Source organism: Mizuhopecten yessoensis, unplaced genomic scaffold (assembly GCF_002113885.1).
Source record: "Mizuhopecten yessoensis strain PY_sf001 unplaced genomic scaffold, ASM211388v2 scaffold6505, whole genome shotgun sequence".
Classification (NCBI taxonomy): Eukaryota; Metazoa; Mollusca; class Bivalvia; order Pectinida; family Pectinidae; genus Mizuhopecten; species Mizuhopecten yessoensis.
This window is the reverse complement of record NW_018406583.1, coordinates 271,855-286,562: the sequence shown is the minus strand read 5'-3', so window position 1 is coordinate 286,562 and position 14,708 is coordinate 271,855. Positions and strand designations below refer to the sequence as shown.

Here is a 14,708-nt window from a genome sequence, read left to right as displayed (position 1 = left end):
CCAGGTATTGGATATGATTGAGAAATGCTTTGTGAATCTGGTAATTTGCTGAAATTGAAAGTTTTGATAAGAAATGATTCAGCCAATGACCCTCCCTGAGGAGATTCAGTATTTCTCTTTGTTCCTTTATTCATCCTTCCTTCTCCTATCTACAGTAGGGTTCTCTGTGGAGGGGTTAACAGGTACAGTTTATGTACAAAACAGAGGCTGTAGATTATCCTAAACTGATGCACTTGGGTTATCGGTAGATTCCGATTCTGCTCTGGTGCACCAGGCCATTCAGACCACAGAGACTATCCTCAGATCACAATAAAGTCTGACAGTTCTCTACACACACCCTCGTCACAGGGGAGATAATCTACCACGTACCCAATAACATGTCAGGTGTATATCACATATTTCTTTTAATGCAATTTACTTAAATCCATATACTCTTCACTTGTCCCTGGTGATATAATCGAGAAAATTGTACCTAAAAAATCATTATTTAGTGCCTACCTCCTTCCTTTTTTCTGCAGTGTACTTTTAAGATTTCAACTCCCACAATGCTTTGTGTGGATCATTAATGATTTTAACTTATGTTTACGCTAGTAGGATTATCCTAATCTCCTTGGAATGTTTATCCACTGAGGAGGAGTAATGGATTTAACTTAAAACCCCAAATTGAATCTTGAAGTTGCACAACGATAAAGATTAAACAACGGACTGATCTTCTGCGTCAGGCAGAGGACCCCACAAAACACTTAACTATGATAATAGCTCCTGGAACGGAGTACAAACCATTAAAAAGTGTTTAAAGTTAACAGTTGTCAAGTTGGTAAAACAGAAAATATGTAAAATTTATACTGTTACAGATAAGTATATATCCTGTAGCCCACAACATCAGGACTGACAGTATATAACCATGCATGTCTAACACTGCTTATCTCTGTGATTTGGTTTTTAGCATTGGATGAAGCATTGTGGAAACTAGTAAGATGAGACTTCTGACATTGTATATGTCGTTCTAGTAGTCAAGTCTCAAGCTTGTGTGATGTCTAGTATATAGGTTTAAAGCTGTTGTGATGTCTAGTATATAGGTTTTAAGCTGTTGCGATGTTTAGTATTTAAGTCTAAGGAAGCTACTGACTTTTGACATTGTAAACATTGCTACGTTTTGTATAAATTTGCAAATGAATGTTTAAACTAAAACTAGAAAACCTCTGCAATGCATGGATGCCCCCTTTGTCTTTGTGGCTGGCATATACATATGTATGTATATATCAACAGTGACCTTGCGACCCTGAAATACAAACTCCTCTGAGGTTTTCTCATTCTTGACCTTTGTATAAACCTTTGTAAATATCTGTTCAGAAATGATGTTGGTAGAGTCATCGCAATGAATCGACATCGGACAGGTGGGACAGGATCAACACTGGTACACTACGTATCCCTATCCCCTATAAAATGGCTTGGGCATAAAAAAAAGTGCCTCCGTCCATCCAAGCGTTTTAGTTCAAAAGCTTACCTCTATTTATGTCCCCTCTCTACCTATTAGATAGTGCTCATCTTTTAATATGTTTCTTGCCGAATATTTATTGTGTAACCGTGCATGTCATTTTATGTGTCGGTTTTAATAGCTCATTATAGCTAATGTTGTATTGTTTTAACCATACCAACGTTAAATAAAACTTTTGATTTGATTTGATTTCAGGTCTGCGTGAACGTGCACAAAAGTGTTTTTTTCTGTTTTCTGATGGTACAGTAACTGCTTTACCAACTTACAACAAACCATTCAGATTGATATGTCTCACCTGTGCCCCACTTTGACCATCAATGCACATATCAGAGAAATTAACTTAAACGCAAAAACGTAATGTTGACGCTGCCGTCGTCGCCGGAAAAGCAACACCTTAGTCTTGCTTCCGCTCCTTTGTGGTGGCAAGACAAAAATGATAGGAACACACAAGCACTGTTTCTATCTACAAAAATAGGTTTTAATTTTTATGTTCTCGTTTATTTGCCAAAGTTCTTATAAAGCTGTTAAATGGGTCTTTAATCATGCCCATCAGTGATTAATTATTTCCATCTACCCTAACCGATCTAAGCTATACCCCTTGTAAACACCTACCAGCGTCCATGATCCCCTTAGCAAGGATGGCTCCAAACTTGGCCATTACATCATCGTGTTTGTCAGCGACGATCTTAGTGAACAGTGTTCTGAAGGTGTTCACCTGAAAACATATCATGGGAAAGGTTTCATCATAAACAGGAAGAGATAAATGAATTTTTGAAGTGCATGCAGACACATTCTTGAAAGAATGTGCAGATCATTTAAGATAAAATACCAAACCCCTACATTTAAGGTCTGTATCATTACTAGCACTCAAGTACAAATCAGCCAATCAACCTATTTTGTATTGAACAATAAAATGTAGGAGAATACAAAGTGGATCAAAAGAGGGCCAATGGCTCTGTAACTGGAATTCAGATAAATGAAAGGGGGAACAGTAACCTATTCGCCCTGAAAGTCACATTTGAATCTTACCAAATCAAAGAATGGGCAAGTCTATTTTAAATAAGTAGGGGTTAAAGAGTAAGTAGTAAACAGTTCACATGGCCACAACAAAAGTAGGGAAAAGTGTAAAGTAAATGGTGTTCAAGGTCATTTCATGGTCATAGCAACAGAATTAGAACATTTTACAAATATGATAAGTTTTTTCATCTCTCCATCTTTTGTTTATTTTTACATTATATTTTGATTAATTAAGATCTGGCTTTGTAAATGTACTTTTAGTGAGGGTACAGCTTACATTACATACATTTAATGCAACATAAAAATTTCCGAAACAAAGGCTAAGAGTTCGTTCAAATCGTAAATATGCAATGAACATTCCAATTAATTAACCGTAGCAGTATTAGCCTAACAGTAAAAGTGAAACTGTATGATGGCTTTATTTGATGATTGTAGTAAGAATTGAATACTTTTCTTGTGCAGTCTAGGAATGCAGTACACAGAATTTGCCTATCAAAGTCAGATAGCCTGCCTACAAGTTGGAATTCCTCCAAATACTCCTCATAAACACATAAACTTCTATATAATCTTTTCAGATAATTGTGTGAAGCGAGATATTTCTTCACGGATTTAAATTATTTAGCAGCGAACAGAAGTTTTTTCATGTGAGCCAGCCTGTGTCCTAGACAAAATATTCAAATTCCCTTAAACAGATCTAAACCTTACTTTCACCAAAAGATGCCAACGACGAACCTAATGTCAATAATTGATCAAGGTTGGGCCGACATGAACCAATAACAGACCGATCAGAGAGTAGAGTCCTGTATTGTTTGACCTTGAAAAACCCCTACAAAAGTTTCCATTCTGGGTGGATGTTATAAATAATAAGTGGAATGAAAATATATTTTTTATTGTTTCTCGTTGAAATGACCCATGTAATTGAGTTTTCCTGATTAATTCCCGGAGGAATATGCTTGAAGTAGTTAGCTAGATGGTGTTATTGGCCAAATTTTGCCTGCCAGATATACGAGGACATAATAATCAAGCTTGAAAGCTTATTTCTTCATTTTGTGACGTGGGATTTTGTTACGGCTGCATTTTCTAACAATCTTAATATTGTTGAATGATTTGGCAGCATACTTTAGCTAATTCACCCCTGAAGATACATTTGAACTCTTCCAGTTCAAAAGTTGGAATAGTTCATTATGAAATTTCAGGGGTGAATAAGTTTAATTTCATTGTTAAAATGTATGCATAAATAATTTCTCCTCGTTATGACTATTGCATAACTGTATGTAACAACCACCTGAACTTATTGATCAATCTATTAAAATCAGTCAAGTGGCTCTTCTACTCAGATTCAAATACATAAGCAATAAACGCATACATTTACGTGATTATATACATCAACGAAAGTGCATAGCACAAGCGATTGGATGTGTTAGTCCTTAATACGACATACACATCCTCTCAAAACCAACTTAACGTATATGTGTATGTCCTTGATAAGAGGACTAGATCCCAACAAAGGTAGACAAAACAACGTTGAGAGTCAAACATTGGTGCTTGAATATTTGGAACCTATCCTTATTTTCAATATGCCGACATGATCAGCGGATAAGAATTTATGAGTTCAGCTAAAACGGAGTTATGTCTAAAGGGAATACAGCATTCCTGTATTGTCACCTTCACGAAACGCTGTACAGCAATTTCTAAAAACAGCCTGTATCATCGTATCAATATTACATCAGGTATGTAATAAAATGAACTAGGTTATTCAAAAGTTTATCCTGAAGATGTTTGCTGTTTACTTGCTTGGATTCAATACTTACACCTGTTTAATTATAGAAATTGCCTCATGTTGGCTTAAGGTCAATGCAATCTAATATTTCTCATGTTGGCTGAAGGTCAATGCAATCTAATATTCGTGTTTTAGTTATGATAAATGGCTTCTGAAATAACCCATCTGGAGATGGCCAAGGTCAACCTTGCCTTAGCGCCTTTCCCTATAGCTAGAACACCTGAAACCACTCACAGATTACAGGTTTAACTCATGCACCCCTACACTTTTAGACCCAATTTGCCTGGTCTTTGATTTGGTAAGGTTCAAATGTGACTTCAGGGGTGAATGGGAATAGAGTGTAGTTTGTTCTCTACACATTGATTCCAATATTTTGTAACAGTGACCTTACACTTTTTCTTATAAATGCTTTAAAATCTATCAAATGAAGTTTAAAGTCAACAGGTGGTAGTGATAAACCTACTTCGGCAGTGGAATCAAAAAATATTTTCCTTAAATAATGAGGTATGAAATTTAATAAAATGTATTAAAATCCTTGAACAGTTACCTTGGGACAGGTGACCTCATTCTGCTGGATGATGACCAGAGCCAGTGCGATGAGCGCCCCCTGGCGGACATAGTTGACCGGGTCATTTATCATCGGCTCCAACAGGCTAACAGCTTCCTACAACACAAAAATCGCAAATGTTAGAAAGAAGATTTTTTTATTTTTTTAGGCCATATTAGAAGAGTGTGTCGAAGAAAGAAGGTCATTCTATGATAGAAACAGCATCCAAATGTTAGTAGCTTGACATTTTATATCTCTTGTTGAATGATTTATGAAAAAGTGGAATAAAAATGTTCGTAAACCAACACAATTCTCTGGCAGGGAGGTCCAACGTCTTACAGGCAATGGTCTGTGGTCTCTCTGGTACAGGAATCAGAGTTGGATATCACAAGGATATTCAAACAGAGCTCCATCAAAGAGTAATAAATTCAATAAAGTAAACGAAGGAGTTTCAACAACAAAGATTCCGTTATGGTAGACGTTTTATTGTTGACATGTTGCGTTAGGCTAGGCCTTAACCGACATCAGAACAATTTTACAAGCTTAGGTGCGAATTACGGATCACAATATAATGACATCATGGATATTGAATCATAGAGTGGTAGATTTTAATTGTAAATGGGATAACAATTGCCATCTAGCTTCGATTAGAGAAAACTTTAGCTCAGTGGTAGAGCGTCCGACCAGGAAGTCTGGGATCGCAGGTTCGATCCCCGGTGGAAGCACTCTACTCGGCTTCCTGTTACAATAGTATTACTGTCTGTCAGACATATTTTGATACAATGATGAAATATTTACTCAACGATAAACAAAGTAACTCAGCAAAAGGTAAAGGAGCTGGATATCAGTCATATTAACACTATGATAGAAACTCTTATTGGTATTTCAATGACAGAAATATTAATTAAGTTGTAACTCTGTGAGATAAACATCAAGATAATTAAGTTTATGAATAATAATATTTTGTTTCTGCCAGTAGTTTCCTACAACTGTTGAAGATGCTTTATAGATAATGTTGGCTAAATATAAAGCAACATCATAAAAATATTTATAACAAATGTGAAATCAACCTCAGAAATGTTACTGACAGTACTACTATACTAATACTAAGGCAAAGGTGTCTTATACAAATGTGCAATATTTGACAAATAAAACAGAAACTGAGAGAAAGCAGCTGTTTCATCTGTTTATAAAGGTGGCAGTTAATAAGCTTCATTGGCGTAGTTCTGGGAAGTACACCTAATTATAGCTAGTACACCCAATTCATGTTTAACCAGAGTCAAGCAATTTCGATCATGTTCATTCTTGTAGACACATTTTTTGGTTCCATGTTCACTTGAAATTGTTGTTAAAAAAGTACATATTTAATTAGGTCTGCTTGTCGATGCAGACATGACTTTCGTATTAGGCCTGCTTGTCGATGCAGACATGGCTTTCGTATGACCGCTATGTCCCTTTCATAACAATTTATTTGCAATAACTTTGAAGTACAACCTGCTACAGAATGCCACCCAGTAAGCTTTCATCATACTCCTCGTCTACACCACTGCTGGCAACCAGCTATCAGTTGTCAATGTTTATCAATTAACACTTGTGTTTTACAAACAACCTTGATTCTGTCCACCAATCAACACCCATGTATACAATCTGTTTGATTTGGTCAGCCAATCAGAACAGGTATGGACAAATCTGATGTTGGATCGTCTTTCTGCTTGTTATGAATCAATCGCTGTGGAGGTGTTGCATAAATAAGACTAAATAAGACCCCCCCCCAGGTGGTTCATAAGACAGATGTCCTTCAAAATCCTTCAAGACTCTTTTAATCTATGTTATGTCGTGTTGTTTATTATTTTTAAAACAAGAAAAAAAATGACATTTGTGAAGAAGATCTCAAATATACTCAATCATGTTGCCATGGATACCCAGCCTCCAATACGTTACCATGGATACTCAGACTCTATCATGTTACCATGGATACCCAGACTACAATATGTTACGATGGATACCCAGCCTCTATCATGTTACCATGGATACACAGACTATATCATGTCATGTTAACATGAATATCCAGACTCTATCATGTAACCATGGATACCCAGACTATATCATGTAACCATAGATACCCAGACTATATCATGTTACCATGGATACCCAGACTCCAATATGTTAATATGGATACCTAAACTCCAATATGTTACCATGGATACCCAGACTACAATATGTTACGATGGATACCCAGCCTCTATCATGTTACCATGGATACACAGACTATATCATGTCATGTTAACATGAATATCCAGACTCTATCATGTAACCATGGATACCCAGACTCTATCATGTAACCATAGATACCCAGACTATATCATGTTACCATGGATACCCAGACTACAATATGTTACCATGGATATGCAGACTCTAACATGTTACTATGGACACACAGACTCTGATATGTTACCAATGATACCCAGACTCTAACATGTTACTATGGACACACAGACTCCAATATGTTACCATGGATATGCAGACTCTAACATGTTACTATAGACACACAGACTCCGATATGTTACCAATGATACCCAGACTCTAGAACATTACCATGGAGACCCAGACTCTAGCATATTACCATGGTTACAAGACTCTTATGCTTATTAATGTTTAAATAAAAATATTTTACATTTGTGAAGAAGGTCCAGACATCCATTCAAGCAGGAAAACTAGACAGAAAACCAAAAGCTAGCTGATCTGATTAGACTTTAAGTTTAGCCTTGAGTTAGCTCTACCAGTATTTGATTGGACCCTAAGTTTGTGATGAGCCAGCTAAACAAATAATTTGATTGAACTACAAATAGAGCTTGACCTAAATATCATACAGGATGAACACTTTGCACATCAAAATTATCTTAAAAGTAAACATTCCGGATTTCTGAAATACTAAACGTCAACATCTCCAAAACAAAAACAATACACTAAATTTTATAAAATAAGAAGTCTGTTCTCAGGATGGTTGAAGTCTCTGTTAACGAGGTGATACAGTTTAAATATAGACTGTGTAAAAACCATACGTTAAATTAGATTTACACTAAAATAAAAGAAGCCTTCTTACAAGAAGAATCTTTTTGTAACCACAGATAAATAAGATAGCGGGAAAGGAAGAGCAAAACAGGAAGATTAAAATGTGTACGCTGACTTGAGGGGTTGTATTTAGAAACTGTCCATAAGGACTCATTATGTCATTGTTTACATGATTTTTTATCAGAAAGCTGAGAGCTGCATTCTTGAATATCTCTTTGTCAACAACAGATGATGTAAAAAGCTGTAATACAGCTGGCTAACATGGTCTCACCACAGTTCATAAACTCAAAACAGGTCAGGAGAGAGGAAGCTACTGTATTGATTAAATGAATTAGGTTTTTCACATTTTCCAAATAACCTTCCTACTTTATCATATGCAGATACATATAAGACTCTCACTGTCAGAAAACTCTGTTGAGATTTTATTTATAAATATAATGTGTTTTAACACATACAAAATGAGAAGATGTCTGTAAGACATGGATGCCTTATTGGCCCTGTAGATGACATATATATAGCAACAGTGACCTTGGCATTGAACTTTGAACCCTGATATACATACTAGTCTGAGGTATTCCTATATGTAACCTTTGTATAAACTACGATGTTAATCGCAAGAGCCATGGCAATGAATCGTGACATTACAGGGCACCTAGGAAAAGGGTGGAGCATAAAGACACGCTTTTAGGTAATTCGTGAGAATAAAAAGATGCTGGGGAAATAAAATCCAATTTGAACCTAAAAGGTTATGACAGACAGTTCATCACAATATCACTTATGTTTGTGAAAACTTGCAACTAACTACTGGGGTGTTTCACTCGTGTATCTGAATAATGCCAAGCAGAATGAGGCCGAGACTTTTTGACATTAGACATACTGTTTAACTCACTCACCCCTGGAATATCATAATGAACTATTCCAACCTTTCGATCGGAAGGTTTCAAATGTGTCTTCAGGGGTAAAAGAGTTAACATCAGTTGTGAGTGCGGGATAGGGAAATCTGTTCATTTTTTTGAAGAGTGAGCTAACTAATTTAAATCTCTGGTTCGAGGAAGATGGCAAATATTATTGTGTCAGAAAATGGGACAATATTTTCAATTAAGAGCTTAGCAAGGCAAAGATTTTTATGCAGGATTTTGGGGTACTATTTCAAATTACAAAGGAGAAGAAAATTGAGAAGCTATTGAATTACTTTTAAAGATATTTTCTAAGCTGTTGCAAACCTTGTTGATGGAATATGGCGTAATTGCGTCTAAAAATTGGGACAATGTTTTTAACCACCAAGTGCAGCGATGCAAGGAGTTTTTATAACTATTCCTTTGGGGTACCAGTAGTCTATGTCAGGGTAGCATGAAGGAAAACGTTTTTCTGAAGATGTACTTAGCTATTTCAAGCTCTTCAAAGCAGTAAAAAGAAAATCATTTTTCCTTTGTAGGAACATCCTTTCCACTGTTTCACTTTCTCAAGTCAATCCTTGTACAGAGTGAGGCAAATTATAAAGTCTGCACATGGTATCAGCACTAACAGAATTCAAATTCAAGCATGTTACCATGAAAACCAATGGAAACCAAGACTCAAGCATGTTACCATGGAAACCCAGACTCAGACATGGTAACATAGATACACAGACTCCAACATGTTACCATGGATACCCAGACTCTAACATGGTAACATAGATACACAGACTCCAACATGTTACCATGGAAACCCAGACTCTAACATGGTAACATAGATACACAGACTCAAACATGTTACCATGGATACCCAGACTCTAACATGGTAACATAGATACACAGACTCCCAACATGTTACCATGGATACCCGGACTCTAACATGGTAACATAGATACACAGACTCCAACATGTTACCATGGATACCCAGACTCTAACATGGTACCATAGATACACGGACTCCAACATGTTACCATCGATACCCAGACACCAATTTGCTACCATGGATATGCAGACTCTAACATGTTACCTTGGATACTTAGATTCCAACATGTTATTATATATTCCCAGACCCGTTCATGTTACATTGAATACTATGCAGGCTTCATAAATCTACATGTTACTATTCAAAACTTATCCTGGATCCTATGATCTATTTACATTGTTTAACATCATTTTTAAAGTCAATTAAAAAACTGTTTACATGCATACTTTATTCCAGTCTGTTTATTAAAAGGAGAATATTATGTGCAAGAACACTGCACTGCAAATAATGTGAGATTCTTTAGTTACATGAAACAAATCTATGACATTCTATAATCACAAATTTCCCCAAATTGGCTGTCTTGTAATTAAAAGTAAATGAAGTAGATTAATTATTCATTCTCTGTGATTGTGCCTGCTGGGGGTGCCTTTGAGGATCCTATAGGAGCTGATGAGGATGGAAGCAGGAACAATTGGTGGCTTCAGTGGCTGGGAGTGTGCCTGACAGCTGCCATTGTCGTGGTTACTCGTGACACACATCTGATGACCTGACCTCCTCTCTCTAACACTCACACTCATTATGAAACTTTATCAAAAGCATTGTCTTTTTCTCCATTTTTTAATAATGAATCGTTGTAACATGTTCCGATACCATGATTTAACTTGATAAATGAAACTGAAGTTGAACAATTATTAGATGTTACCGTATATTTGCGTGTATAGTGCACACTTTTTTAGGTAAATATTGTCATGTCAAAAAGGGGGTGCGCACTATACGCAGGAACAAGTCATTATTGGGTTATCGTTTTCGAGTTTCAGGTCCGCCATATTGGATTACCTCCCTTTAAATAGTTTTGTTTGGAGTCGTCGGTCATATATGAAAGATTGAAGATAACAAAAACAACACAATTTTTACCATTCTAAAATGATTAAAATTGGTAATCTGTTGTCATGACTGCTGATTTAGCGACAAACACTAGCTGGGCACAAGTAACATTTTTACAGGAAAGTTGACTGGAGGGCATAACCACCGACCGTCTGACCCCTGACAATAGGCTAGGTAGGATCGCCATGCTTCAGTGAAAATTATTGACACTTCTCAACAACACAGTTAATACAAATTACAATGCAGTAATTAGCTAACACTCTATCAGTGATTACCGATTAACAATAGCTCTACTGAATTTAATTGAAATAATTTGCAGTCGCGATCGAGGGACCGTGTTGTTTTCAATCCTCAACATGTGGCGTGAAGCCCTATTGCACTGTCTAAGAACTACAGGCTGATTTGACCGTAAACGGATTATAAAAATATGTTTATACTAGAAGCGTGGATATTCAATACATCCCCTTCAAATCTACACGAAGGAATAAAAAAAGCAAAATACACTATTTTTCTGATGCTTCATTTTAAAATATTGAAATAATTCTCGAGGTTATCGATCACTTGGTGTTTGACGCGAGATCAACATGAAAGTGAGCCGGGAATAAAACCTGCACACTAGGCTTAGCAATTTGGTAAAAAAAACAACAGAACTAACATGGAACGGAGTCTATAATTGAAACACTATATTTTTATTATTATTGGAAAACCGCTGAGATGTCGAAACATAAGTTGATCGGCGATTCTCTGGCATCAGAATTAGTTACACTTTCTTCGTTTGATTTCTGCAGGATTCGTCCATCATCCACTCGTTCCAAGAGGTACGAAGGGAGACCTTCATGGGCCTGTTCACTCCAATAAATCAATCGTTAATTAATCAGCGTTATAAACACCAAGCTACCTTTAATGCTACTTTTCCAGTTTGATACCGTTACTTTTAATAATTTGTGATAACTTTTTCCAAAAAACCCCCAACAACTTCACATTTTTTTTTCATTTTTCATTTTTTTCACCAAATCTGACCCAAAAATTTACGGTAATCATTTAAATGATTTCGTGGGCAATCTTCATCGAAGAATCAATAATTCCACAAAGTAATTACAAGTTTGATATAAAGCAATTCTCCGTTTGAGTAGGTACTCATAATCTACAAATTCATGTGTCCATGAATGCAGTTTAGTCAGGAAACCATGAAATTTGGGCCTCCAAGAAAATATGTGATTTCACAGCATGTTAAAGGTATCTTCTCTCTAGAAATTATTCATGGAATGATTTATGTTTGTTGGAACATAATGGGGTACAATTAATTGCTTTCTACATTTAAACTGCCACATAGAATCAAAATTTGTAGATAGTCCAGTGTAAATGAAATTAGAACTTTCTCTCACCTTATGGCCCCTGTATGATACCAACACTGAAACATTGGCAGCTGCCACTCAAGGGAGTTAAGGAATGAATGGTGGAGATTCTGCAGTACAGTATCGACAGATCAGAGGGCAGGTTTAAATTTATATAGAGTTAGACTCCGGTCACAGATCAGGATTCCAGTTCCTTGGAAGATTCGGTCAGTAGGGACAGTCTGCTCTGGTGCTCCATCAACACCATCGGTCAGTCGGCTGGTCATTTTGATTCTAGGGTTGAAGTTTATTTCGAGGATTTGCAAACAAGCTGAATACAGCTGTCATTGGCCAGAATAATGACGACCAGTGGTCATACCGTCAAACTTGTAGAAATTTTCCTGTATTTTGATGAGAGTTTGGACACAATTCGTATTGGCCTCTGGTACTTCTACACAAAAATCTACTTACATTCTAACCCTTCCAGTACATATTTAATGAGCTTTTAAAAACCATACTTAAGCAGATATACATGTAGTTCCAGTTTCTCTCCTCATGGTTGTGACTGAAGATTATATACATAAGTAACCAAAGTTCTAGTTTCTCTCCTCATGGTTGTGACTGAATATTATATACATAAGTAACCATAGTTCCAGTTTCTCTCCTCATGGTTGTGACTGAAGATTATATACATAAGTAAGACATGCTAGAGAAATATAATGAAGCCTGTTTATTTAAAGTTTTTGGAGGAGATTTTCAAAGCAGAAAATGCACGATGTACTTTACTGATATGAGTAAGTTTGATAACAAACATCCAGCTCAGAAAAACTGTCCATCAAGTCCAATCCTCATTTTGTACCGGATATATTCCTAATTAAATAAGGAGGTCCTTTTTTTTGTTTGCTTACTTTATCCCTACTGTGATACAACTGCAATGTTCTCCCCGATTAGTTGGTTAAAATAAATAAAACTGTCCATCAGCACCTGATAATAAGTCCTGAAATAGCCTAACATAGCTATGTTAGTACAGATGGGGTATGACAGACACAGTGACACTCGAAACACCTGTTGCGCAGTGTAATGATCTCGTTAGGACCTGTATTTATGTACCATGATGTAAGACCAGCTCATCTAATTACTACAAAACACACACAGACAGGGCTGATACGGTGACTCAGCAGGCAGATAAACAAGACTGTCTATATCTAATCAGCCGACAGTGATTTGTATACATGTCATTTCAACTCCATCCAAAAACTAATGTACAACTGATAGTGAAGACGGATCTTAGGATCTTAGAAACCTTAGTCCGTTAACTGATTCACCCCTGAAACTTCATAATGAACTATTCCAACTTTTGTATTTGAAGAGTTCAAATGTGTCTTTAGGGGTGATTGAGTTGATGTACTGGCCCTACTTGGACCCATGCATCACCGCATCCCTATCTGATTTTCCCCCCATTTGGCCTGTATATGATGCAAACATTGAGATCATGATAAACAGAATTGATATTTGAATTACATTGTAAAATTAGCCTTTCAAACAACCAATCTTTTGCCATCTGGGACTGTTATCGACCCTATTAAGAATTGGTCTGTTCACACCATGAGTGAATTAGGCAAGGTAAACATGCTGCTTTTGATAATATAGTGTGATGTCATAAAAACTACTGACATGCTGTAACATCAACAACAGCAGAAAAATGGAAGGAAATTCATTGGAGCTTTAATTGCTGGAAAACCATGCAATAACGGCCTGTATTTCTTTACCAATCCTCAGGGTAGACATTTCGGATTGTTACAACTCAAGTGAATTTCTAGCTATTTGATTGGTTGGGAGAAAATGAAACAAAAATCTCTGTCACCCTCCGAAAATACATTGGTTTTAAGGGGCGCAGGTGATATTGCCATGAGACAGTGAAAAATATCACATGCGCGAAAAATGTGTGCTCACCGCTTCGTTTCCCCACCGTGATGGTCACAAGAACAGCAATTTTATCAAGCGCCGGTGCGATAGAGATTGTAAACAGCAGACTATCAACAAACAAGATGTCATTATCGAGGTTTGCTGCCGTTTCTGAGCTACAAAGACTTTTGGTGTAACAAAATAGATATGACATTCATTAGCAGGTGAAAGTGAATATTGTCAACCCGAGAAAACCATTGGCACCCGAGGCAAAGCCGAGGGGGGCAATGGGGTTTTGAGGGGTGAAAATATTCACTGTCACCTGCTAATGAATGTCATATTTATATAATATCACCCCTTGGGTTATCATTTTTTTCTTTTTAACCTCCAAAGTCTCAACACATTTTAAAAAGATAGTGGAAATTTAAAATTTCTTTATTGAAATTTTCAAATTAAGATCACACAGAAATCGGAAAATCTTTCACAAACAAGAGGCCCATGGGCCTTAACGGTCACCTGAGTCTATAGTATTTATTTTTGTTGTTGAAGTATGTACCAATTTGAGTAAAAAATAGTATAATGTTAACTTAACTTTGTCAGGACCATGAGCTGATCATTCCTAGACCAATTTTAAGTGAGATCGGCCTATTAGAACTTAGTAGCAAAATAGCGGCCATGGCAGCCAAATTGTATTTCTGATTGACCCGAAAAATAACAACACTTTGTCAGGACCAT

At 36.5% G+C, this 14,708-nt stretch overlaps 1 protein-coding gene across 1 annotated transcript in view; it reads right to left on the bottom strand.

Annotated features, from left to right (window-relative positions):
- Positions 1 to 14,708, bottom strand: part of LOC110452240 (26S proteasome non-ATPase regulatory subunit 1-like) — a 244,652-nt gene that overhangs the window by 20,493 nt on the left and 209,451 nt on the right. Inside the window, exons 23-24 of the mRNA XM_021500619.1 lie at positions 4,843 to 4,959; positions 2,111 to 2,213 (exon numbers count right to left, since the gene is read on the bottom strand). Of these exons, the coding sequence (XP_021356294.1) occupies positions 2,111 to 2,213; positions 4,843 to 4,959 (220 nt within the window). The remainder of the gene's footprint in view (positions 1 to 2,110; positions 2,214 to 4,842; positions 4,960 to 14,708) is intronic.